Below are 27734 nucleotides of genomic sequence, written 5' to 3' on the forward strand. Positions count from 1 at the left end.
GAGTCACGTGGGCAGAGCAGGTCTGCATAAAGCGCTGCTCAGGACTACACCGTGGTTTAAATCCCGTCAGCCAAGCACGGCTTGTCCTTTAGATTGATTTTTTTGAGGGGGAGAATAAGTGAAAAAATATATAATAAATAAATACATTTGCAGCTGTAGACAGATTAACATAAGAGTGGACGAAACCAAGAGACATTTGAGTTTTATTTGGACGCTCCTTGTAACAGACCACCCTCTCATCGTGGTGATGTAAGTACAGATTTTTATACTGAGGTTGAAGGCAGTCGATCCGTGGACGTTTAGTCTAAATAAGGTTTTTTTTAATACTCAGTTTGGCACGCATTGTAAATGAAACGGAGCCATGATCATTCCGGTCCTCCTTCGTTGCTGGGTTGGGTCGGTTGAAGCTGCTGGCATTATTATCGTCGTGCAATTATTTGCATCTGAAGAATCTTTAAGAATATTTTTGATTTATTATCATTATTATTATTTTAAAGAGCATTTGTCTCTCTGGGGTTTGCCGTACGGACGCTGGTGTTATTGCATCCTAGATGCTCCGTAAGATGGCCTCTACAGATGTGGGGGTAAAACAAAGTACCCCCACCCACCACCACCCACAATAATGGCTTTGTGGTCCTGTTTTATTTTTTTAAATTTATTTAAATCACTATGTGTTTGGTTTAGGTTTAAAGCAAATGTTTCTGTTCACGTGATCGAGGCTTTACAGGCTTATCCCTTTTGGTCCCGTCAGAGTTTTCCAGCACCATCTCTAAAATGCTGTTGTTTATCCTCCGGCGTCTCTCTCTCTCTCTCTCTCTGTATGTGTGTGTGTGTGTGTGTGTGTGTGTGTGTGTGTGTGTGTGTGTGTGTGTGTGTGTGTGTGTGTGTGTGTGTGTGTGTGTGTGTGTGTGTGTGTGTGTGTGTGTGTGTGTGTGTGTGTGTGTGTTTGTGTGTGTGTGTGTGTGTGTGTGTGTGGTCTGCTCGTTAAATGGGCTGGGATCTGGAATCCCCTCCTGTCAAACATTATGTCAACGGCAAATCAGGGGTTTTCGTCAGAAAAATACATGTTGAGTGAAATAACTGTGGTTCCCCTCCCTGATCAGCACCCTCCCACCCCCTTGCCCTGCACACCCACCTAATCCCTGAACAGCTTGGCTGTCCAGCCGCCAGCGTCTGTCTCTTATACCACAGATACACCACAGCTGAGAGCAAAAGTCACACCTATCATAACAAAATTACTTGTGTTACTCTGGTGATAATAAATGGTCAAAAAGAAGCTTATACCATAATATAAAATTATAAAATGTCCACTTTGTTAACCAATTTCTCTCAGTATTTGAAAAGGTAGGAAAGGCAAAACTAAAATGCATTTTTTAAAGATTTCTTTCTTGAGATGGGAATAGAACTGAAACATTGGAACAGTTTGACGCAAATGACTGCTGAGTTAAAAGTTGGAGATGACTAATAAAAACCCGGCCAGCACTGGATGTGAATGGAGAAGTTGGTTGACAAAAAGAGGATAGGCCTATCTTCCATGTCCTTATTTGTAGTGTCGTGAAAAAAAATGCATTTCCGGGACAGACCGTGAGTCAGTGACTTCTTGAGAAAACAAGGGATTGCCCAGCATTGTATACAACAATAATTCAGAACCAAATTCTGTTTTTGTTTTTTTTAAGAAGACAAAATGGGTGAAAACCCTTTTAATGACTCAATTGTGTTGATTTTTCTCCTTTTTTTTAGAAGAGTGTTAATGCTTGTAGATCCAAAATGCTCAACATTCAGCGCTTAGTTCTTATGTTGCCATGGTGAGGCTAACACGGTTTCAGGAAGGAGCTTCCTGATGAAGGCTTTGAATAGGTGGATGTTGATGTAGTTGGAAGTTAAGATTATTTCTATATTTAATCTAAACCCTTTCAACTGTTAAATGACACATCTGTGATGGCAAAGACTACATGCTGAGCTCCCCGCATCAAACCGCTGCTGTAAAAGCAGGTATATTTATAAATTGGGTTGAGTGTTATGTCACATCTGAGAGGCGGATTTACTGAACAGAATAATCGTAGATCATTGAATTAAAAATCATTGTTGTGGTCTATTAGGCGGTTTGTATGTTCATAAATAACAAGATGAGATTTTGTTATGGTGGTTAAGCAGTGTCTTTCATAAATTAGTGGGATTATGTAAAAAATCAAAAATAAATATTTCAAAAAGTTAGATAATCTGAACATTATAAAAAGGGACAATTCTACAAAGAATGCAAATCAAATGTAGGGGTTGCAAAATGTACCTTTTTGCAGATTCTTTAGTGTCATAATTCTTAGCACTGTGTTGCATCACCATCTTTTTAACAACTAATTGCGGTGAAGCTGTAGTTTGAAGAGGAAAAAATGTTGAGTTTGATAAAGAATTTTATAATATTTGGCCCCAATATTTACCTTACTGTAAACAAACCAAAAAGCAGATGATAACCTACTGATTAGCAGCTGTCTATTGCATGAATGTTTTTCCCTTCACCTCAACATTGTCTCAAAAAGTGAAAACATCTGGTTTTTCTGTATCTGTTTTTCTTGCTCTTAATTTTATCTGTGTTAGAGTGAAGCAAAATGTAGATTTCTGGACACAACAATTGACTTTTTTCATGAAAAAAAAAATTTCTGGTAGCTTTACTGAAGTTATGCAGCTTTTGCCACAAGCCAATCATATCTTTTTATGGTTCAGTGTTGCAAGAAGCCCACATATCAGTTTAAAATTTTATTTTATGTTTCTAAAAAGTATTTTTAGCACCATAAAGAACAATTTAAAGAAATATTGAAGGGACTGTTACTGGAATAAGACAATTAACTCAGTTTCTTCCCACATTTCAAATGGGGCATGAGGCACTTTCAGGCCTCACTCTGGTTTAGAGATGATCTTTACAGATTGAATTTGTAATTTCTTTGTTTTCTTTCTTTGTTTAGTGATGTTAACACATCAACTCATGAGACAATATTTGAGTTGATTTTATTTAACACAACAAATTGCCTATATTTGGACTAATTGCAATGAATAACATTTGCTGTAATGATAAAAATCCAAAATTCTGCATTTATAGTTTGATGAACTATTGAAGGAAGTGACAACACAGCGAAACTCCCTGTCTTGCTGTGTCATCTTAAGGTTCAGCACCTCTTTGAGTAAATGTTCGCATCAAAAGAAATATTTCTAAACTACTGAGGAAACACTGGACATGAGAGAAAAGGAGACGCTGGCTGTAAGGCATAGAGCAACCACTGATGAGTCAGAATTTATGAAAGCCCTCTTTCCGCTATTCAGAGTAAACAGGCTTATGAAACGAGAAGTAAAACGTACTGGATTGATGGGGCTGATTTATTTTTGCCATAGACTTATTATTATGACACGAATATCAGGTACCGGTAGTTTGATTTCCTTCATGAAACCCCACCAATTTACAGATGTGTTCAGTGTTGGACTGTGGACTAAAAAGTCCTGAATGTGCATACAAATTCATATATGTACCAAGATCTCTTTAGTAATTTTATGAGAGCAAAGTGTTTTTAATTTTTGTGGTTACTTTAGTACAAATCTGTTTGTCAAATGCTTACACTAAAGGGCAGTTTGATGTCTGAGAGGCCAAAATGTTTAAATAAATGTTACTAAAACGGAGTGCCCAAATGTTTGCATGTCTTTACCTCAGTCGGTTTATCATCCTAAAACTCTGTAAGGGATGTTTACTCATCTGTCCTCATCAAGAACAACACAGAGAAGGATCGGTTTTGTCTGTCTGCTCTGTGGCCAAGTGTTAGAGTGTTCACCCTCAGAGCTGGGGATATTCTGAGTTTGAATCTGTAGTTGTTTCCTAGTGAAAAGTCTTAGACCTAATGCTTCCCTGCTGGCCATCCAATCAGCAGATGTTTTTCACACAGCTGTGTCTGCTACTCACATGTGGTCGACTACTAATTTAACACACTGAGGTGTGTGACACCTTTGCAATAAAAATGATTGCACACCAAAGTCTTTAAGTGATGGCCAGGTTTTGACAGTGGCACATGCTGCACAAAGGAGGAGAACACTTCACCCTCATGTCGCACAGCAGTGGAAATAATGAGGAGCTGAATGCAGAGGAAATGTTGAAAGGGATAAAACTATCTCTTCAGCTGAAGTAGCAGAAGACGGCACAGCGCTCGCAGGACTTTAAGGGGGAGTAAAGAAGAAAAAAGAAGACGAGATAACTTCAAAGCCGCTCCCACCATTTCTTTCATCCACCACATCATTGTTAAGTCCAGTATAAATGCTGTCTGAACATCATTTTAGTGTCAGGGGGGAACTGCTTTGTTTGCTGTGGTGCTCTTTTCTAAATGCTATACAAGGGATTTCTTTTTTTTCTCCTGCTTTTTCTTTTAAAGGCAGGGGTTTGATTTTACATAATGGGACATGGCATACTGTAACAAGGTCATTGGTTGTAAATGTTTCCATATTTCTCGGTGAAATATTGTGTTTGTGCAGACAGGAATCCATGTTAAACACTTCCAGATGCTCTCATTACAAGGTATTTTTGCTGCTTTACCATGTATGTGTAATGTAGGTTGTGTGGGAGATTTACATACTGCAGTAGATCTCAGCGCAAGGGCTTTCATGCTGCACTTTTGACAAACAGCATGAGTTTGGGGAGAAAATGTGAAACATGTGCTGCTCAGTCCAGTTCCTTCAGGATGACAAGCTCCTTGTTTTTCTTTGTCTTGTAATCTCAGAAACATATTTTACAAAGACTAATCAACCCCCCTCACTGCCCTCCTCCTCTCTTTACACCGTCCTGCAGAGTGGGAATGGGATATGATGGAGGATAAAGCTCCTCGTGTAGCTGACTACTTCGTGGTTGCTGGCCTCCCCGACTCGCCCAAGCCCCTTGAGGATGATCTCCACTTTGATGATGCCGGTGCCAGATCTGTTAAACCCAAAGCCCCCATCACCGACGTTGCTGTGGTGATACGCTCCCTGGGTGAGGAGGTGCCTGCAGGTTTCACCTGCGTAGAGACCACCCCCACAGGGCTTTCCGCAGAGCTCAATGGAGCCAGCCTCAGGGGTCCTCAGGTCTTCTTGTGCTTCAAGCGAGGCAGAGATAAGCCTCCACTGACAGATCTTGGGTAAGAACTAATCCTTACTTGCTGACCTTTTACTGACCATGCACCGCTAATCACTGCTGTGCCATGGTAATCTGGCCTTTAATGCACTCTGAAGCCTTACATGAGGTTTTCGCAAACATAAAATGGCGCTCTGGCTTGAACTGGGTTGCAGGGTTCTGTATGAGTGGAAGGAAAAATTGAAACCAGGATGTCACATTGTCCAAACCACACCCTCGGGTCGCCCTGCCAACATAAGCAGCTCGTCCTCCCAGCGCATATACATCACCTACCGCCGCTCTCCGAAGAGCCAGCCTCACACTTCACTGGCCGTCACCGATGTCTGCGTCATCATACCAGGAAAAGGGGAGACACCCCCTCACACCTTCTGCAAGGTGGACAAGAACCTCAACAGCAGCATGGTGAGACAAGTCCTTAACACCTAATGCACACTTTGAGTGAGCCTTTCTCGAAAGCCTTCATGATATGTGTGTTTCTTTGTTCTAGTGGGGATCCTCTATCTACCTTTGTTACAAGAAATCTCTGGCTAAAGCGAATGCAATTGCATACAAAGCAGGTAAACTAGAGAGCAGCTTGTTAACAAATGTTTTTCCAGAAAGCAAAAATGAAGCTTTTTTCAGATCTGAGATTTTATGTTAACTTGTTTTATTGTGTTGTGCCTAGGTCTGTTGTGTAGGTACCCCGAGGAGGACTACGAGTCCTTCCCCCTGCCGGAGTCTGTGCCTATGTTCTGCCTCCCCATGGGGGCGATGATTGAGCGATGGCCCACTCACACCAAACACTCCTTACCAGTTTTTTCTACATTCGTACTAACGGGGGCCTCAGGAGAAAAGGTGAAACCCCCTTACTGCTCACATTTGTGTTATCATATGCTGCATGTCTCTGCTAAACTTGTGTAACACTACAATCCTGCATTCACCATTAGACAAGGAGGAGTTCTGTCTTATAAAACACACATTCTGTCATAATTACCTCATTGGAGTTGGGCTCTTTATCATTGTGCCTGCCTCTCACAATGCAGCAGGAATCCTGATGGGTTTCGTTGTTGTGTTTCTGAGGGTGAAAGATAATCGTAATCTATTTAAAAAATGACGTGAATCATAAATGCTATAAAGGCTTTGTATGGAATCCCGAAAGGGCGTTAGCCTTTGAAAGCAATGCAGCATCAAACTTTTATCTATTTATTTCCAGTGTTGCTCATCTTCTGATCTTCTGAATAATGGATGGCCTGTGCGCCACTTAGGCTTGTGTGCTGGTTTGAATGCCTGAGTGCTCATTCTTCCCTGCAATCTCTTGTCTTCAGGCTAGTCTCCCAGCACTTCATGCCTGAACTGATTTGTTCATGTATTTAAGAGAAGGATCTTCAAAAGCCAGACTTAGTTATTATGCTGAGCACACTTTTATGAAGATCCAACAATGATGTATTTTAGTGTAGTCTTTTCAATGACCTTTGAATTTTAATTTCTTACATACTTTGGCCTCTTAATGTTACTAATTCCTCATTTCTATTGTTTTGTCTGCAGGTATATGGGGCAGCGATCCAGTTTTATGAGCCGCACCCAGAAGAGAGCCTCACTGATCGTCAGCGCTCACAGCTTGGTTTGACAAGCTCTGATTTTGGAAATGATGAAACAAAAACTTTTTACAGCAACAAGAGCATCTGCTTACTTTCCCATTGGCCATTCTTTGACTCCTTCAGAAGTTTCCTCACTTTCCTGTACCGATATTCCATCTCTGGACCCCACGCTGTACCCATTGAAAAGTGAGCAACTTTTACTGATGTACTCAAATAATAAAAACCTATTTTTGAATGAGTTGCATGCGAAATTTTAAACTTTTTTTTGGTTTGTTTTTCTAATTTTTTTTTCACAGGCATGTCTCACACTTCATGCAAAATGTCCCATTTCCATCCACTCAGAGGCCCCGCATCCTCGTGCAGGTATGCCTTGAATTTGATCTGTAAGGGTACAATCTGCTTTTTTTTATTTGACAGTGTTAAATTCAAGGAAACTGCAGGCTTGGTTGCCGGTCCGCTGTCGGAAAATCACCCTAAAATCTCCTGTTTGTCTTCCACAGCTGTCTCCACATGACAGCTTGATACTGAGCCAACCAGTGTCCTCCCCCCTGCCTCTTAGGTAGGCAAACACCAACAAATAGACACAATTTACTTTGAAAATATGTCTATCTTTGACACTTTTACAATATTATATCCTTATTTATGCTTTTTTGTGTGGCAGTGGTGGCAGTCTCTCCACATTACTGCTAAATCTTGGCCCAAAGAATGCAGCTACACTGCTCGTTCTGGCTGTCACAGAGCACAAGATCCTGGTTCATTCCTTGCGTCCTGCTGTGCTCACTAGTGTTACAGAGGCCCTTGTGTCTGTAAGTCCTTTTTTATTTCCCTTTTTGATGAAAATGGACCTCAAGAAGGTGGTCTTCATGGATGAAAGCAAGATTCAGGGCTGTAGCTTTATCCAATTATTGTAGTTGTAATCAAATCAAATATACTTTAACAGTTCCCTTTGAGAGATACTTTCTCATATGGGCTACACATCAATATGTTGGGGGAAATCAAATCAGAACAAAACGTAAAATCTCTGCATTGATTTTTACATATTGTTGCACTGATGTTCATTTTTGCCTTTCAGATGATCTTTCCTTTTCACTGGCCATGCCCTTACATCCCTCTTTGTCCGCTGGCCCTGGCTGACGTGCTCAGTGCGCCGTGCCCCTTCATTGTGGGTCTGGACTCCCGATACTTTGACCTTTATGTGCCTCCAGCTGACATCAGCTGTGTGGATTTGGACACCAACACCATCTCCCAGTAAGAAGCGTTTGACCCCAAAGCTTGTGCTAGACGTCCAGTGTGGAGTTTAATCTGACGAGTTTTGGCTGGAATGTGAAATATTTTAACTGTACGCAGCACACTTTTGCTCCCACGTTAGCTTTAACAGTCTAATGAAAACATGAAGGTGTCAGTGGTGATATCAGTAAATCTGCCATATATTTTCTCTGTCATTGCATCTCCCCTGTCCTCCCTTGTGATGAAATCCATATGGTGTGCTTTCAGGAAAGAAGACAAAAAGGCTTTAACATGGAAAATCCTGCCCAGAAGAGCTTGCAAGTATCTTCTGAATACCTTGAGTAAGCTCTATCAACAGCTGATAGAAGGTGAGTGAGATTCACTTCCAAATGGTTACCTGTATAATTTAGTTTGGCTGTATGAGTCAGCATATACACATTTCTTCACAGAAAAACTGCATCAACCTTCAGTTTCAGAGAATATTTTGCGATTGTTGCTATGTCATGTGCTCTTTGGGTGGGCTATAGGTGGCACCTATGTTTACAGGAACTACCCACCTTTTTGCCTGAAACCAGACCCATGAGACTTACCGTAACCATGACAGAGTTAGTTGTAGGGTCCAACAATAAACAAAAGATGAAGAAGAAACAAAAGAAGGAACTGAGTTGGTTGCTGTGTTACCCTTTGCCTATTTTGGCGGCTACTTTTTTTTTTCTTGCCCTTGTTTCTTTATGGATATTTACTGCTATGTCAAGATAAGGACTCAGCACTTACTCATACTGACAGGTTTTTGGGTCACTTAAGGAGTTGAGTCTTCTTCCTCATTAAAAAAAACCCCTAAATCTTCCATCAGAGTGCAGGAGTGATGAGAAGAGTGTCATGGGTTGCCGTCTTGTCAACCTGACCTCTACCATCCAGACCATTTAGACCTCAATTATAAATTTCCCCAGAGGATGCTTTTGTCTCTTACTCAGATTTCAACTCATTGTGCAGACAGATTGAAGATCTATTTAAACTTTGACAGAGACCGGTTTTCATGTTTACTCATTTAATTGCAAACAAGTATTAAATGAATAACTATTAGGAAAAGAACTATTAACTTGCGATCAAACTTAAACCACTAATACTACCAATCTAACCCCAAGATTAACTGAGAACATATCAGCAACTAGGAGAAAAACAGCAAAAGCTGTGAATCAATTTGCCTTTACCAGCGATCAGTTGAAAAAGCCTTTTTTAAAAGATTGAATTAGCTTATGTGCAGATTGTTCAGAACCAAGTGGATTTAAGTAACTAGGTATTGGTTGTCAAAGTGTGAATGCGTGTGGGTGGATCTATGTCTGTATGTAAGCAGTGTGTTAAAATGTAGAAAGAAAGCATCAAGTGAGAAATGATCTAATAAGAATATAAGAGAGCGAAGTCACAGCTTCTGCCGGTGAGCTTCAGCACTTAGATGTTTGCACTGATCAGCTGATCAAACTTAACCATACTCGCATAATCGTTCATGGGCTGCAACTCATTCAATGTTGCTGAAATGAATTTTTTGAGGATTGTTGCAAGAATTTAGGAAAAAAATGTTTTTGCTTCAAACTGATGAAAAAAATGAAAAGGTGAAAAACCCCTGAAGACAAAATTATTTTATTTATGTGAAAAGCATAAGTTCAAAGCTAAACCAGCTTAGTGGCCTCGTGGTAGAGTGTCTGTCCTTAGCCTGTGAGGTTGCTGTTTAATACCCACAGTTGGTTTACACGATAGAAAATGGGACCTTCCAGCTTGACTATTAGCATTAAGGGGTTGGGTTGGATTGGGGATCAATTCATTGGATCAAATTCACCACTTCTCCCAGTAATGGGTCAACTGTGAAGAACATTTGACATGCCTGGGTGTTTGGCAACCATTGACTGTATATGTCAACCGGACTGAGTGGGTGTGACATCACCCATAGAAAATGAATTGCTTCCAGTTCCAACAAAATGAAATAAATTCATTTTTCATTTTTATACAGCTGTCGTCACGTTGGAACCAGAAAACATCAGTAAGCAGTGATTGGTCTGAGTCGGTCTGACTAGAAGACCACACCCCTTCCACTAAAAGCAGGCTTTGGATGTTGATCAAATGCTTCGAACGTTTGATGCAAAACTACATACTTTCATGGAGGCAACTGATTATTCAAGTTTATAAGTTGAATAACTTGCACTACAGCAAAAATATGAAAAAAATGGATAAGCAAGAACATGTTAAATAGAAGGTAGCAGAGCAAAAATGACTATTCTAACAAACATGATGAATGAGTGATAGCTGTTTATATTGCAATCCAAGTTTATAGGATATTTGGAACAGGAGAAGGGCGGGGTCACTCAATCTAATTCTCATATACAGTCAATGGTGGACTAATGGAACTTTAACCATTTTTTTTTAATGGTTTATTTCAAGAAATCAAAGAATAATGCAGAAAACAATGCAATAAGCATTCATACAGTCATTCAAAGTCGTGTCAAACTTAGTATAATTAGATATTAAATCAAAGATTGTTTGAAAGGGAGTGGAAGGAAGCGAACTTATATGATGCCACCCCTGTTCTACCGTAACCATTTTATTACATGATTTATCATTATCCGGTTCATAACTTTTCATCTGATATCAATGCCTTACCAACACATTTCAGGTCATTACGTATGCTTAAGTATCAATAAATCACATGGCGTGGCGTCTTCTCGGAGAACCGGGAGAAGTAACTTAAGGTTTTTTTGGTTTTCAGTGTTGATTAGGCGCTGACAGTGTCACTGGAATTTTGTTTAATAAAAAATAGTCCGTCAAATCATGAATGTCCTCTTCTCCTGTTTGCATGGCAGATTACTGCTCTGACAGCAGATACAGCAATTTTCTGGTGCGAGTCCAGCGAAGGCAGACAAATAGGAGTTATCTCATGGGTGTGAAGTGAGTAGGGGCTTGTGGAAAATATGATTTCAGCTTGCCCTTTGTCAGCTTGTTGTTTGAATTCTACTCATTTCTTCTCAGGCTCTGTATATCCTAGCAGGGTTCATAACAGAATGTGCTGGCACAAGGTCTGACAATGGATTTCTGCCACATCAACTATACACATAGACATCATTTACCAATTCAATTCAATTCAATTTTATTTGTATAGCCCAAATTCACAACAACAGTCGTCTCGATGGGCTTCGTATCACCACACGTAAGGCTCACACTGTTTGATTCAATATGTCAGATTTTCAGCTCAATGTAGCATCATATTCGTCATTTATAACACAAAAATGAAATTAATGTAATTCATTTCATGGATTGTTTGTGAAAACTTAACTCAAGTCAGAATTCAAGTAATACTTCAGCAGGGTTTATGGCCTGGAAATGTGTTCAGGTTAGTCTCTCTAAAGATAATTTCTTTCAAAAACTTTGAACTCAAATAGCTTAACTAACCAGTGATGTGCTTTCATGCTTGCTCCAATACAATAAAAGAAGCTGAAAAAGTGTATTTTTTGTTGTATTTATAAGTACATTATTAGCTTCAAACTGTTTGGCACTTTTGGAGTTAAGTGGTGTGAAAAATACCACTGAGATATTTTGAAAGGTTTCCCAGTTGTCTTTTGATTATGATTATTTTTAGTTCATTGGAAATTTGCCTCTGGGTTGGAAGCGGGCCGTTGCCGTGGAGCAACCCCACCCCCCCTTCCCCTCACTGTTGCTGGAGTGGGTCTTTAAGCAACCAAGGCGGTTTATCTTTGTGGCTCCTCCACTTAGTAATATTAAACTTAATGTGTTCCGGTTGTTTTTGTATCCATATGGTGTTCTCTTTTGTCCTCTCAGGTGGTCAGGTAAATCGTGATGACGTGCAGATGAACCACGCGGTGACTGACGATGAGCTCTACGGTGGAAAAAGCCTCCACACTCTAGAGTTGGAGATTCAGGAAGCCTTCCTCCGGTTAATGGCAGCAATCCTGCGGGGTTACCGTTCATACCTCCAGCCAATCACCCAAGCTCCATCCGAGAAAACCACTGATGTCAGCTCACTTTTTGACCTCCAAGGTAATCTTTATTCTCAGTCTGGTAAACAGATTCAACAAAGTCCAGAAAACACAGTTGGTTTAGAAAAAAAAGTGGTCATTATTAAATCCATCCTTCTAGGTTTTCAGTGTGTGGATTAGAGAATCGAGCCTTGAGTTCAGTTGTAAGCCTAAAATGTATCCTATATAACAGCTAGTGATTTAACATAAGCCTCAGCTCAGATGAGTGGGTCCAAGAGGCTGTATAATTCATAGCATAATGTCCCGGCGCATCTGGATGCTCCCATTCAAGTGGAACAGCTGAAAATTGTTTCTTCAATCCCATGCTGTTTGCTTCCTGAAGCGTTGGCTTGGTGTACATCTTTGCTTTGTGAAATTTCACAGCCTGATAAGTAAAAGTCTGACATTTGTAAATTATGACCCTAATACTTATTCTGGACTCTGAAGTTTGTCATTAAATGACTTTTCTTTTCTTTACAGGCTTCCTGAAGAGCAGAGACCGCTCACATCAGAGGTTTTACTCCCTCATGACCAAAACTCAAATGTTCAGTCGTTTCATTGAAGAATGCTCCTTTGTCAGTGATAAGGATGCCAGCCTGGCCTTCTTTGATGAGTGCGTTGATAAGGTAAGCTCTAAGGGGTTCTCTATATTAAAGATTTTCCTGTGTGTTTGTGTTGCAGATGTGAATTTTTGCAGAACCTTTTATAAATGAAAACATGAATCTGTACAGGTTGAGATTAATTATAGTGTTTCTCATTGACAAGCCATTGGTTTTAGTAAAAAAAGAAAAATGAAAAAAAAAAGACAGAAAGAGGGTGAATCACTCTTTAATTTACCGGTATTCAATAACCGGCCACGTGAAGACGCTTTTCTCTCTTACTATTTCAAGCTTTTCTTGTCTGCTCTCTGAGAATGTTTTTCTGCTTTTTTCTTTACTCTTTTCACCTTTGCTTGTCGCCATGGCTCTCGCCTTTTAGTTATTTACCACTGGAGGCAAGGTAAGACACTTGAACCTGTGTTTTTATTAGTCTGCATTTGCACATAAATGTTGCTTTTTGAATTAATTAGTTAATAAAACGATGCATTTATTTTTTGTTTGTTCTAAAATTGTACTTCAGAAAAAAGCTTCTTTTTTTTCGATTTAAAAAATAGATCTTGTCTGCGTGCCTTGTTTTGAACAAAAAGATCAACCTTCCCCCACTTCTCATTAAAAAGGCAAAAAAAAGCTCTGTGCTTGCAAACTTGTGCAATCAGGAAGTCACATTTACATCCTGTCAGAACAGTAGGGACGTCTTTGTCAATGACCGCTGTCGTTATTATCGAGAAGTGGAAGCATTGGTTCATTCAGAACACTGCTGCTGAGGTGGACAACAAATAAGCGATTGAGAAAGAGCTCTCGAGTGCAAAAGGAAGGACAACAAGTGCTGAGCAGAATAGTAGTGAGGATAGATAGGTCAGGACCAGCTGAATGAATCATCCATTCATCTTGACTGAAAAAATTCCATTAAGCCAGCACGGATAGTGTAGCTGCTGTCACAATAGTCACATTTTCTGAAGCAGAGACCTGAGATAAGCTTGCTTTAAAGATCAGGAAATCCCCCCCATGTTTGAACCAAATATGAGTCCTTTCTGTTGCTGCAGGAGTGTTGTAAATTTTTGTCTTGCTGCAGTGTACTCAAACAGTTTAACATCTTTAGACATGGCATCAAATTTGTCCAGTTCACCTCAGCTTAGTTTAACTTCAATTTGGAGGCTTAATAGGATAAAGAATTCCCTGTGGCCCTTTGCTTTAGATAAGTGGCTTTTGGACAAGAGCCATCGTCCTGATTTATGCTCCCACTGACCCTTATTTGGTCCAAGGCTCTTAGAGCTACACTTTGGAGAGTTTATGCATGAAGCTTAATAGCAAAGCAGAAAAAAAAATCTCAAATGTGCTTTTCTTTTGCAAATCAGATGGACGGTGAGCGACCAGAGGACACCCGGCTAATTGAGTTGGATGAATCTCATGGCAGTGAACACACGGTCTACGTCAACCCTCCAGAGCTGCCTCCTCTACCTCATGGAGAAGAGTATCCCCTGCGCTATAGGTATCACAGTGGCAGGCAGTGTGATAAGATCAATGTCTAAAAAATCAATGAATGTGTTTCTTCTGCTAATCTGTTTTACTTTGCACAGCGGCTAAGCAGAAATGCTGACCACGAAGCTAAGGATTAGCATAAATTTTCCCGTTTTTTGATAAATTTGATGGTGGGCTGTGCAATTATTTTTGATTTGACCCAGAGGAGCTTTGGATTTATAAGTTACAGATTAAGATTTTTGAGGATCAAAGTTATACACATCACGTGTCTTACCAGTGCTTGTTTTGAAGTGATGATGGTATATTTATCCCTGCAGCTACTCCAGATTCCCTGTGCTGAGTGTTGAGCTCCTGGAGCCACTGGAGGGACCAAATCCATCTTCAGCAGGGACTGCTTCACGCCACAGCAGCCCATCCAGCCCAACTGCCATCTTTAGACGCTCTCAACAGGTCAGCCTCAACAGAAAAGACAAAAGATTTCACTGAGAACACCAGAGCATTTTTTATTTAAATTAAGAACATTTCTAAGTAATCAACATTTCACATTACATCTTGTAAGAACTGATGGGGTAACTTAATCCTTTTTTTCATCTTGTTAGTTTGGAACTTCGACTTCATTTTTGTCTGTTTTGAATGTCAACCTTGCATTGACAGAGGTCTGAACTGTTTCTTAATGAGATCTTTCACATCACAGGAGATCAAATCGGCTCAAAGGATGGCCAAAACACATTCATCTGTGCCCCAGATGTGGTCCAAATGTCTGCTGCGCCACTGCTATGGTCTGTGGTTTATCTGCCTGCCAGGATTTGTTGGCAACTGCCACTCCAAAGTGCGTGCTCTGCGCACAGCTTATGATGTGCTGAGGAAGATGCAGGAGAAGAAGCTACAAGCTCCAGATGAGGTAAGATTTTATTATGAAAAAAATGCAGGAGTTTAAATGTGCCTTAATTGGGTAAAGAAGAGAGACAGTTTTAACAAAAAAGAATAAATGTTTCTGTTTTAGGTGTGTTACCGTGTGCTACTGCAGTTGTGTGGTCAGTACAGCCAGCCAGTCCTAGCTGTGAGGGTGCTTTTTGAGATGAAAAAGGCTGGAGTTCAGCCCAACGCTATTACTTATGGGTACTACAACAAGGTGAGCGCTCGGTATAAATGTCAACAACAAACGCCAGGGTACCACCCCTTTGCCCACGTATCTTCATTTTTCAATGTGTTGTCTTGCACCGCTGTCTGTGCCGCAGGCTGTGCTGGAGAGCACGTGGCCTTCCACCACCAGAGGAGGCTACTTTCTTTGGGGGAAACTGAGGAACGTGCTTCTAGGTGTGCTTCAGTTCAAGCAAGCAAGAAGAAAACGACGGACTCCACACAGAGAACCACAGCTTTCAGGTGAGAACACCTGAAATTCAATCCTGTTAAGAAGAAAAAAAGGGCATCTTCAACAATGTTTCTTTTAGTGATAGTTTTAGTTTGAGAATAGCTACATATTGGTTATTTTGGTCAAAAATGTCTGCAATTTATTACTATTTGTCACACATGGTTGCATTGTATGTTAATTAGCCTTTAAACTAATATTGCTCAATTAAAAGTGTCTATAAAATATGTAAATCTGAGGTTTTACCACATTGAATGGATTAAGATGAATCTAATGAAACTGTTTTCAATTATCTAAACCCCCAACTCCTTTTTTAAATTTGATTACTTTGAGCTTAACCCTAATCACCCTTGAAATTGTAAACAAGTTAAGAATGTAAAATATGTTCTCGTTAGTTGTTTTTGCCATCAATAGTTCTCGTTGAGTTTGAACCTGCCAGAGTGCTTCCTTCTTTGAGGCTTTAATCCAAACTGCAGCCTCCTCCAGCATGCACTGTTCCCAGTCTGCATTTTCCTAATGACACTTTAATATAATGATAATCAAACAAAGTGAAGAGGTTTTCTTTCCCAGCAGCCTTGGCACACAGGATGCCCATGATGGCACTCTCCTTAATTGTCTACAAGCCAAAGAGACTTTCATTAATGCGATGACAAACTGTCTGTGGGTTTTAAAGAAGGATCATGGTTTGCATGATGTGCGGCCTCATTACTCCGCTTTTTATTGGGGTAATTTTTGAAAGAGATCAGTCTTTTTGCCACTTAGGAGAATTTCTGAAGTGAAGAACAGATTTATTCCGCTTTTTTATGTCTGTGTATGATTTTGTTTCTTCACCACTGACTTTTCTGTTACCTCCCTAAAGATGGCAGTGATCTTGACACTGTCAGTCATGGCAGCATGGACAGTGCAAACGACTCTGCTGAGCGCACCTCCATTGACACTGACTTCACCAAAATGGACTCCAGTGATGACGGGTTTAGCACAGGTAAGAAGACCTCACTGTTTTCTATGGGGTTCAGTTGAATACAGTGAAAGAGTAAGTAAATATGCAACTATTTTTTTTTCAGGCGGCCAATCTGACCAAGGCTACGATTCTCTTTCCAAAGAAGAGGAGAGGTTTTGCAGCAGAGAGACTGACGGCACAGCTTTAGCGGAAGAAAAAATGCTGAGGCGGGCTGGTGAGTCGTAGATGGTTACACCTCTCATTTTACCACTTTTGTAACCATGGCTGCAGGAGTGAGTCATTCCTGCAAAAGCAAAATTAACTCTGTCTTTAAAGCCAGGGAAAGATATCTCAGTGTGGGAGTGATGTACTTTACTTTGATTTGTTAGCTAGTATATTAAGCCGTTTGTCAGCATTGGATTTTTCTGGTAGCAGATTATGTAAGCAAATGATTGAGTGAAGTAGGAAAAATGTCTTTAAAATATAATTGTTTTTCCCCCAGCAGTCGCTTTACTGGTTTTTATGATAAGTAGTTCCCTTTAATGGATTTACTTTACTTAAAGTTTTATTTTATATAATATTTCATTTTACGGCATTTAAAATGTAGTTTCAAGTAATTTTTAATTTGTTATAATTTTAGGGTTTCTCCTTTGAGGAACAACACAACTTCATATTTTTCCTCTCTCCTCAATGCTATTTCATTAATATTTTTTGAAGCATCAAGATATTCATTATTCTAAAATGTCTAGATTTCCTTTTAATTTGTTGTTCAAAAGAATAATTTCATCTGTAAAATTTAGGACTTAATTTTATCAACTTTGAGACCAAGGTCCAAACATGCAGGTTCAATGCTTCTATAGTTGTTTACAACTTATAATTGTCAGTCTGAGTATTTTTAAAACAGATGTTTTCAGAACATTGTTTTTCCGCATAAAATACAGACATTTGTGGATTTGTTATTGGATTATTTTTTGTTGAAACAATGCTTCTCAGAATTTATTCTTGTATTACTGGAAAGCCTGTTTATTCTTTTCAATTCTTTTCAATTCTGCTTATTTAGAAACTCTTGCCTTACATCCAAGATCTCTTAAGGCCGGCTGGAAAAAAAAATGACAGAGCATAAAACAAAGCTAAAATAATTACAATTGAAATAATCCAACTCATTCCAAACATTCCAGATCATCTTAATCTTGTTCAGTCCAGACAAATCCAATAACGCTGAATTGTCTTAATTGGATAATATTTGCCTGTAAAAGGGGCCAACAAAGTACATTGAGGAGTCATCCTGAGCAAACAAAAGGCAACTGGAAACAAGAAAACTCTTTAAATGACGGACTGGGAAGAAATCTTTAGAAGACCTAGTCTCGATAAGAGCAACGATCTGCCGTGAACGGTTTGGGTCTGACAGGACCGGAAATCAGAATCAGAATCAGCTTTATTGGCCAAGTACAGGCTTTGGTGTCTTATGCTTTCGTGCAAACTAAACAAGGTATAGAATAGGTGTAAAAGGGTAAAGACTAAAAAGATAAATAATAAAAAAATATGAAGATAAATTTAAAAATAAATTAAAATACAACAGTAGGCAGACAGATACTGACTTACTTCTCTTCTGCCAACACCATTTCATTACGTCGTTGACTAGTTTGGTCTGTGTAGAACTAGATGATTAAAGATTGAACAAACAAAAATGTATCCATTTTATAAATGGGAGCCTTTTTGTGTGAAAAAACCATGCACCACAGCCTGAAACCTGCTCCCCATGCTGGTCTTCAGCCTGGCAGACAGGACTTGGCAACTCACATACTCGGCTCACAAATGCATGTTCTTTACAAATGAGTCACCATTAAAAAGGGGGGAAAAAACAGCCTAAAGTATTGCTGCAATAAAGAAATGGTATACAACCCACCATTTCCCTTCATTTATGTATACACACACATCTCTCTGACCTGAATCTTTTCTTATGGTTCCAGACAGTGGCAGCAGGCTGGCTTCTAATGACACTCATCTATATGGAGTTTTGCCAAAGACAGAGAGGCCCAAATCTCTAGATTTGTCAGGACAGGGATTTACGAGGCTCACCGTGCCTCTTCTTAACTCACCAAAGCAGCACGCCCCTGCTTCTGACAGACTGGACGGAGTAGAAGAAGAAGATGTGGAGTCAGTGAAACAGAAAGCTCTGGACAGAAGTGTCAGCTGCACTGCGGTGAGGAGGACAGGCTCTGAGGTGCAGTTGGATCCCCTGTCGCAGATGGCGGCAGAGCCCGAGTGTGATCAAAACAGCAGCAGCAGCACGCCCAGCTCCAGCCGCAACCTTGTTGAGGAGATAGAGACGTACATGAACAACAGCAGTAGCCCTTTGAGGAGCTGCACCCCCTGTACAGACCTGCAGAACTCTTCAAGTCCACTGTTTCGCTCCCCTTTATCTGGTCACTCTCCACAGTCCTCCACCCTTGTCCGCTCTAGTACACATCTGTCTCTGCCTGTCAGATCCAAAGAGAGGCTGAGGCCATCGCCATCTCTTCCTCTGGGAGTGTGTAGGAAGGACAGAGAGAGACCTTCCTCTTTGGTCTCCCCGTCATCACCCTCCCCTTCTAACTCCTCATTCTCCATGGACTCTCTCTTCACCCCAACTCTGGACATCTTCAAGAGCAGCGTCATATCAGCAGGCAAAGGCGTTGCTGAGAAAGCCAGTCGTCTCTACTCCCGTTTGTCCTCGCAGACTTCATTAACGCAGGTCAGATGTGTGAGATTTTCCAAACACTTTGCTCAACAGCTTTCTCTAAGAACCTCAGCAGTGTTTCAGCGGTTGTCTCACGTGTCCTCTGTAGGATGCAAACTGCGACCGTCTAAGTGTTTCCTCGCTGACCTCAGCGGAGGCAGAATGCTCCTCGTTGACAGAGAACTACGAATCCAGTCTGGACCCCGAAGGCTTTACTTCCCCTCAGCACAGCAGCGTGTCTCGGCTGAGAATAAGCCCTGTTGGGGTTTGCCACCCGAGCCTGGGCAGCCCCAGTAGCCCTACAGGGGTGTTAAGACACAACTCCTTCTCAGGTAAGAGTTTCTGTTTTTATTAAATTACAAGCCCATTGTTTTGATGGTTTTGAGCTACACAGAAGGGAAAAAGATCAGGCGACATTGATTTAAAGTGCTTGCTGTTCATTTCTGATTAAAGCCTCTGTGAAAGGAGAACTCTTAGAGCCCTGCTGGCTTTGTGCTTATTATAACTGGAGGGTTGATTTTATTTAAGAATAGATAGTGGAGATAGAAACAATAGATAGTCTAAATTTAGAGCAGGAAACAACAAAGTAGAAAACCTGGCCAATTGGCATGCAGGCTGATTTAGTGAGTGGCACATCCAGCCATAACCCTTGTGTACACATGCAGCCTCATATAGAATAAAATTGAAAAATTCAGTTTAAACTCTAAAAACTTTGAGTTGTGTTAGGGGGCATTTTATTTTTTAAGTGTAAATGATATAGAATGATAACTTTTGCTTTGCCCTGTGTTTCTAATTGTGATTGTTTCCTACATAGGTGCTTTGGCACTTCCCTCTAAAACTCCTCACACTCCAAGTTCCTCCCCTGATGCAAGCCGCTTCCAGCCAACCTCTAATTATATCATTGAGGTAAGATACTAAAATCACAGGATCTCTGATTAGACACTGATGTTAAAGGTTGTTGGGTAAAAAAAAAATGTTTCCTTTGTCGTTGCAGGTGCTGATGTCCAGTTGTTCTCTATGTAAGACATGTGACTGTTTGGTGTATGATGAGGAGATCATGGCGGGCTGGACGGCAAATGATTCAAACCTCAACAGCACTTGTCCTTTCTGTGGCACAGCCTTCTTGCCTTTCCTAAATGCTGAAATTAAAGATTTGAAACCACAAAACAAGTAAGATTTAAACATATTTAACCATTTTTTTAGGTTTCTGGTCACAATATAATGTATCTGCCTTTCCTTCAGTTTGTTTCTCCTTAGTCACTGGTAACTTAGATCTCCCATGGTAGATCTTTTTTTCTTGATTTACCTACTGCTATTAAAAAAAAAAACATACACATATGAATGAGAAACTAAAATCTTTCCTCCTTGTAGGCTTTCCTTAACAGATTCTGTCTCTCCTCAGGTTCTCTAAGCTAAGTAATCCTGTTAAAGAAGAAGACATCTCTGCAACGCTTAGTCCAAAGGACAATATGTCTGAGGCAGCTCAGCCATCTGTGGCTTCCATACACCCGGTGGAGACCAGTGGAAGTGCTGGCGTGTCTCCACCAGCCTCAGTCCCAACATCTGCTTCTGATTTAGTGACTGTGCCCTACCTAAGCCCACTAGTTCTGTGGAAGGAGCTTGAAAGCCTGCTGGTGAATGAAGGTGACCAGGCAATCTCTTCGCCAAGTGTTGTGGACCAACACCCCATTGTCTTCTGGAACCTTGTGTGGTACTTCAGAAGGCTGGAGCTGCCTAGTAACCTGTCAGCTCTCATCCTGGCATCCCAGCACTGCAGTAGTGGAGACCAGGTAAACAGCTAAGACCATTTCCTCTTGTTTTTTTTAAGGACTTTAGCTCCTCCTAGTGTTAAAGCAAAAAGTCAACAGGACACAACGTGAAATGAGCACACAATTTGTGCGAAAATGCATTTATCTTGCATTTTTTTAATCCCCTTTAGAGTCTACCCAGTGTTTCATCTGAGGACAGTAGGCAGGTGCTTGTGAGGATTATGTGGGACAACTTGAAGCTGCACAGAGACAAAGTTCAGCCGTGCTATGTGCTGTGGAACACACACTGTGAGTTCTCTGTGATTTTTGTTTTTCATGATTGTTCCTTAATTTATGACTGAAGAGTCAAAAGATAAATATGATTGAGGATCTAGACAAAGAAAATGCACAATCATGAACCCCTTCATTGTGTATAATCAATAGTCAGATTCAGATTTTAAGAAAAACAATGTTAATTTGGGATTTCTTTCAGGATTGTGACCTATTTTTCCATGTTTGCAGGTGCCAACTCCTTGATCCGCTCTGGGCTTTGTGAAGAAGGTCAGCTCTTCACTGTGGAGCTGCTGCAGAGCTTTGTGAGGAGCATTAAGAAGAGCGATGTCTATCAACCCATGACTCAGATCATCCAGCTGCTGGGGCCTGAGCTGGGATTCAAGAGACAGAGGTCAGACAGGGAAGATGGATGTGTTAATGTGGGAAGTTTTGAGATGAACAACCTAATTTATTTTTTGTTCTTTGTCCCAAAAAGGAGCCTCTATAGAGATTTGTTGTTCCTGTCTTTAGTGGCTTTGGGAAAGAACAACATTAATATCAGTAAGTTAAAATTATTTAACTTTCTTTTTTACTTTGATTGGTTCATTTGTCAAATGTCGAATGCTTCAGCTGTTAAATGGTTTTCCTGTCCCTCCTAAGGTTTACATTTTTCTTGAAAAAATGAAACGCCCTGGATTTGATTGCTGGAACAGCTCAAAAAGTTAGTCTGTATGATATCAGAGGAAGATTATCCTAATATGTAACATCATGACATCCTTCCATGTGCAGAAATTAGGCAAACCTAAAGAAGACAAAAAAAAACAATTTGAACTTCTTACTTCAGTGGTTGTAAAGAACTGCTTTAAACATTTCAATATGAAATTGTTTTGGATTCAAATTTAATCTTTCAATATTGTGGAAGAATTTTGGCCTGCTGATGAACTCTGCCGCAATCCAGTGAGGTTTGCCACCAGTCACTAATGCACGGAGTTGGAATATGCACTTAACCAGACTGCTGCAAGACATGCGTTGTTTTTTTATCATTTACTGTAGATTGATTTGTGTTCATGGAGATGTTGGTTTTTTGTACGACACAAATCAGGTCATTTTTTAAAGATAATTTGACAGATGTTGTTGTCAGAACTCAGAGCTCTGTCTCCCCCTCTGGTCACTGGCAGGAACCGTCTCCAGAGTTTCTGGATGCCACACACCTGACGTTCATGTGCAATCACTGACAGTATACTTAAGCACTGCACTGAGCCTCACTCAGTGTGAAGTGTTGTTTGTGCCACTCTGCCTGCATTACTGATTGGTAAATCCAGACCTGATCAGCTGATCCTGTTTTGGCTCTGGCTCTGGCTCTGGCTCTGGCTCTGGCTCTGGCTCTGGCTCTGGCTCTGGCTCTGGCTCTGGCTCTGGCTCTGGCTCTGGCTCTGGCTCTGGCTCTGGCTCTGGCTCTGGCTCTGGCTCTGGCTCTGGCTCTGGCTCTGGCTCTGGCTCTGGCTCTGGCTCTGGCTCTGGCTCTGGCTCTGGCTCTGGCTCTGGCTCTGGCTCTGGCTCTGGCTCTGGCTCTGGCTCTGGCTCTGGCTCTGGCTCTGGCTCTGGCTCTGGCTCTGGCTCTGGCTCTGGCTCTGGCTCTGGCTCTGGCTCTGGCTCTGGCTCTGGCTCTGGCTCTGGCTCTGGCTCTGGCTCTGGCTCTGGCTCTGGCTCTGGCTCTGGCTGCCCCGCCCCGACTCGACTCTCGTCTGGGTCCTTACTGTTCTCGTTGTTTGTCTGGTGCTCCCGTGCTCGTTGTTGATTACTGCCTGCCTGACCCTATTTTGGCTTTGTGGACTTTTAGCTGAGCTTATAAACCTGCTGCAATTGGAGCCAACCGTCTGCCTGTTTTGTGACAGTTGTTTAGAATAGTAAAATAATGAGACTTAACAGTAGATGTCAACCCCCTATTAACAGGGGGAGCAGGCTGGCTGTTTGTCATGATGGAGCACCTGGTTCACCCCAGCAGGTCAAACAAGTTAAAAATGTGAGATGTCAGTGCACTCATCTGCTAAAAAAGTGGTCATTATGAACAGAAAGTGACACCTCCACAGCTGACTGGGACCATTAGGCAGCGGTTTTAATGAAACATGTTGATATTGTTGTCAAAATGAGGTTTTATGACTTCCACCTTTATTGCTAAATCTAAACCTTCCCTGGGTTGCAATGATCATGAAACAGCACTCCATGCCCTGGTTTTGCCACTGCTCTGTACTTTAATGTCACACTTAACCGCCTGAAGCTAGTCCAGAATGCAGCAGCACCATTTTAAACCGGGGCATCAGACGAGTGCACATCACTCCAGTTCAGTTCACTGGCTCCATGTTACTTTAGAGTTGAGTTTTTACTTGTTGTCTTTAAAGTTTTTAATGTTCTTATTCCAGCTAATACTTAATTCTTTTTTTTACTTGTTCACTGCTATTCTGTGGAGTTCCAAAGTTTGCCAACCAGTATGTGCTTAATGCACCCAGATCACAAAATAAACATTGGGATGACCATACAAATTATTGTTGCCACCTTCCAAACATGTAATAATATCTCTTCTAAATCTATATCTATTGTTCTGTCTTATTTTTTATTTGCCTTTTATGTCATTTTATGACCTTATTGTTACAATGTTTCTAATTGTTTATTTATCAATTTATTATCTATTTTTATTACACAAAGCACTTTTTTGCCACAGTGGCATTGTAAAGTGCTATATCAAGAAAGTTTATTCATTCCTTTCCAAGCTAAACGTTAACTCACTGAGTGATGAACTTCTGTTGACATTAAAAGGCACAAACCTGCAACGTTCAACTCCCACCACAATGGATCCACGCCGGCCCTCATCTTTATATACGATTTTTTTTGTTTGTTTCTCTTTTTGCAGATGCTTTTGACCGGGAGTACAGGTTGGCTTACGACCGCCTCACCCCCAGCCAGGTGAAACTGACGCATAACTGTGATCGGACCCCTGGAGCGGGGGTCATGGAGTGCAGGAGGACCTTTGGGGAGCCTGGTCTCTAAATTTCTTTCCCCATAAATGTTCTCCTGCTACTACAATCACTGCTGCTGATGTTACAGACTGCTCTTCAGACTCAGGACCAGCTCGCTGGACTCGGACACGGAGCTGTTAAAAGCACAATGGATCATTTTTGTTCACCTGAAACAACAGCCACAAGCGTCTTTCTGTCAGAGCTGAGAGGTATGAAGGGACGGGCCTCGTTAGTAAATTATTTGAAATTTGTCCATATTTTCAATATACTTGTAGTAAAATGTTTATACAGTTATTATACAGACTATTTTATGCCTTTTTTTTCTGTTAACAGCTGTGAATGGTTACGTAAAGTGAGTGTGAGATGACATCGTCCAAATTCCTCTGAGGTCTAGGTGGCCTTGTTCTGACTGTTGTGTGTGTGTGTGTGTGTGTGTGTGTGTGTGGGAGGGGAGGGGGACTTTGTGTATTTGTGTGTGGGTGGGTGCGTGTATGTAATGTATACTCTCTAGTTGATGTCCATTTTTTTTACAAAGCACTTTGACAAGATGACCTCTTTTTTTTCAGTTGCATAACATAATGGTCCATCAACCAAAGCCACAAAGTCACAGTTTATGTAACGCTTGAAAGAGCTTCAGTAAGACTTCAAATTACACTCACAGTCATCTATAAACAAAAAGAAACCCTGACTTAGCAGCAGTTTTTGCATATCTGAAAATCTTTAACTGCACTGTAGCATCATATCAACACAAGATAATCTTCTGAAACAGGAAGGAAACGTCCAAATAATGTTTGCACACATTTTATCCTTTTTATTTCTTTTTACAATGTCAACAAAAGGGGAAAAAAAGCTCTCATCACAACTTTTGATTAATGTAACTTTTTTTTACAATGGATTTTTTTAAGTCATGATTTAGAATTTCATTAAAACAAGTACAATCAAACTAAAAGTGAACAAATAAAAGTCTCCTTTGATTTAATTCATTTTTTTTTTGTTGGAGACTGGGTTTAAATGACAGAGTCACAGGTCTCTAAATATGTACAGGGTATTTGGCTGTTGTGTTTTGTACATTCTCTTTTTGGTCCCAACTGTTTGATGTAAAAGTCGGCTTTAGATTTTTAGACAACTTAATGTTTTAATGTGACATACAGAGCGGAAAAAACATTTTGTGCTTAAAACCCTTGTTCTTAATGACTGTTTCTTCGAACAAATCACAGTGCAGAGAGTTTTGTTGCACTGTTATTAAAACATGAAATGCACTTTTATCTGCCAATTTGTTAGGTACACCTTGTTTGCACTGGGTCAGACCTCCTTTTCTCATTTAAACTGCCTTAATTATGCAGACTAAAGTGTTTAAAGGGGGATCTGTTGGTTTTAGGATTAAAATGCCAAGAAAATATCTCCTATCACAGTACTACTGCCACAAGCCTGGATCTTTGATGCAGGACAGACTGGATCTCATCATGCTGAGAAATACATTGTTTTCACTGAAGTTAAATATTCAAATTACTGTTTCCTTTTTTGTCATCGTCAATGACTGTCTTGGTATCAATTAGAAATGATGTTTTGTTAACAATTAATTGAATTTTTCTGTCCTTTGGCTTTTATTTAGATAAGTCTGATACTGATGTCTGTCAATTCCAGCAAGTTTCTTAAATATTCAGAATTTCTTTTTAAAAAGTATTTTTCTGCCTCATTCTGTTATTGTTCAAGATTTTGGATGTTTGAATAAAAAATGTCATGTATCCAATAAAGAAGCCAGTGAGTGTAAAGATAAAAGCTTTCTCCTGCCCCGAAAACACTTTAAACAATAGGTTTAGTCACTTTCTCAATGTTGTCTTTTGCCATTCAATAACATATATGTATATATATATATATATATATGTGTGTATATATAAAAAAATCTATGGATTATGTGCTTTTCCTGTACAGGATATCACAATCCCTTGTATTGCATTCCAACACCTTGTAACCAAGTGTCTGTGAACTACTAATGACCAAAACATTGCTATGTGTTTGTTTACTGTCTCACTACTTCTCAATTATATACAAGGTTTCTAAAGTGTTATTTATCATTTGTAACACAAATATCAATTTGTATGGTTTTTACATAAAAAAATAAATCTAAATTCTTCCCCTATCTGGATGTACAATTTTTCCTCGTTTGTGAATAAATACACGAACTTCTATGGAGTTTAAGTCTCTTTATTCCAAAATGAGCTTTTTGATTTAGAAACTATAAAAGACAGCTATTTAGGAATATATACTAAACAAAATGGAAATCAGGGCCCTACATTGCTAAAAGGTTGTGCACATGTTTGCATATTTTACTTATATGGACAGTATTTTGTAAAAGGAAAGTCCATATTTCGTGTTTTTTTTTGTTTTAGGTGTTTTAACTATTGAAAGAAAAAGAAATGTAAAAGCTGCCTTTATTCTGAAAACCTTTCTGGTTTTAGAAAATGTTGCTGCGTTTTCTATTTCTGCTGACATAGAAAATGTCACTGGCAATGATGCAAAGCAGCTTGAATAGTTTCTATTCAGTCTTGTGAAACAGCAAAGTTCAATGTCTTGAAATATTTGAAAAATGAAACATTTACTGTTCTTTGAGAAGTTGTCTAAACAGACTATAAATCCTAGGAGATACCCCATTAAATGTATATCTTACTTCGATCTTCACAAAGAATCACTCATATAAAAATGTAAACACGTGTCAACATTTAATCACCTCTTAAAACTGCTGAAATTAGAAGGAAGGGTGAATTATTGCAGCCTTTGTAGGGTTGTTCAAGTTTAATACTTTATAATACTTTTTTAAATACTTCAATGTCAAAAATTGGAATTAAATGAGAATCATGTACCAATACACTTTTCACTGTTTCAAGGTCCACAGTCATGAGATCCTTAAGTTACTGCAGATGAGGGGTCCTGCTTCAGTTCAAAACCAGAGAAAAAGTCTGCTTTAGAGAAGGTTTCAGCTTCCTTTTTCAGATGGAAACAGGGCAGATAATGACTCGATCCTCCAGCAAAACGCTGACCACCAGGAAAAAGAAGTACAAGAGAAACATAGTGAATCCCAGCACCTTATTCATCCTCCAGTTACAGACTGCAATGGAGATTATGACGAAGAGCAGCATGATGAAGAGCAGCACAATGGCACAGAAGAGTCCATTGCTGCTAACAGCCACTGGACCAAAACCATGGATGGACGCGTACAGCAGCCAGGGGACTGGAAGACTTTTGAATGAGACAACGGTAAGAGAAAAAAAAGGTAATAAGTCAGATGGTATTATAAACACTCTATTTACCTAACCATTGACTGTATATGAGAACTGGACTGACTGGCCCCTCCCTCCATACATTCAAAACAGGAAGTAGAAGAAGCACAATTCCATATACTTGTATTGAGATGTAAACAGCTATCAGTAAGTCATTCTATTTGTCAGAATAACCATTCTTGCTCTGCTACCTTTTCCTAACATATTCTTGCTAGGAAGTTCTAAACTGGCCAATCAGATTCCTCAATAAAAGTATGTTGTTCCTGCAGGCCCCCACGTTTAACTTCATTTAACTTTCGAAACGTTTGATTTACAGATTCTCCAGAGTCTGTTTCAAGTGGTAAGAGTGTGG

The 27734-nt window shown here is 40.1% G+C and overlaps 2 protein-coding genes across 5 annotated transcripts in view; one reads left to right on the top strand and one right to left on the bottom strand.

Annotated features, from left to right (window-relative positions):
- dennd4a (DENN/MADD domain containing 4A) lies at positions 1 to 26291 on the top strand. 2 transcript variants are annotated; one of them, XM_023955783.2, is made up of 30 exons: positions 54 to 249; positions 4817 to 5141; positions 5293 to 5539; positions 5625 to 5694; positions 5802 to 5971; positions 6662 to 6900; positions 7011 to 7077; positions 7215 to 7273; positions 7376 to 7520; positions 7787 to 7962; positions 8209 to 8309; positions 11767 to 11985; positions 12444 to 12589; positions 12942 to 12962; positions 13918 to 14051; positions 14359 to 14491; positions 14736 to 14942; positions 15045 to 15173; positions 15280 to 15424; positions 16270 to 16392; positions 16475 to 16585; positions 18321 to 19084; positions 19179 to 19401; positions 19884 to 19975; positions 20064 to 20239; positions 20472 to 20859; positions 21009 to 21126; positions 21340 to 21502; positions 21587 to 21651; positions 23999 to 26291. In XM_023955783.2, the coding sequence occupies exons 2-30, from the start codon at positions 4831 to 4833 to the stop codon at positions 24133 to 24135; spliced, it is 5079 nt and encodes a 1692-aa protein (XP_023811551.1). In that variant the 5' UTR covers positions 54 to 249; positions 4817 to 4830; the 3' UTR covers positions 24136 to 26291. The 2 variants fall into 2 exon arrangements, with proteins under 2 accessions (XP_023811552.1, XP_023811551.1); XM_023955784.2 differs by lacking the exon at positions 12942 to 12962 and having other exon boundaries at positions 1 to 249.
- Positions 24895 to 27734, bottom strand: part of LOC101172077 (sodium/potassium/calcium exchanger 1-like) — a 9823-nt gene continuing 6983 nt past the window's right edge. For all 3 annotated transcript variants that reach the window (XM_011476092.4, XM_078948714.1, XM_020704036.3), the window contains one exon: positions 24895 to 27341. In XM_011476092.4, the coding sequence (XP_011474394.1) occupies positions 27092 to 27341 (250 nt within the window). In that variant the 3' untranslated portion in view covers positions 24895 to 27091. The remainder of the gene's footprint in view (positions 27342 to 27734) is intronic.

This window comes from Oryzias latipes, chromosome 6 (assembly GCF_053564925.1).
Source record: "Oryzias latipes strain Hd-rR chromosome 6, Olatipes_Hd-rR_3.1".
NCBI classification, from domain to species: Eukaryota; Metazoa; Chordata; class Actinopteri; order Beloniformes; family Adrianichthyidae; genus Oryzias; species Oryzias latipes.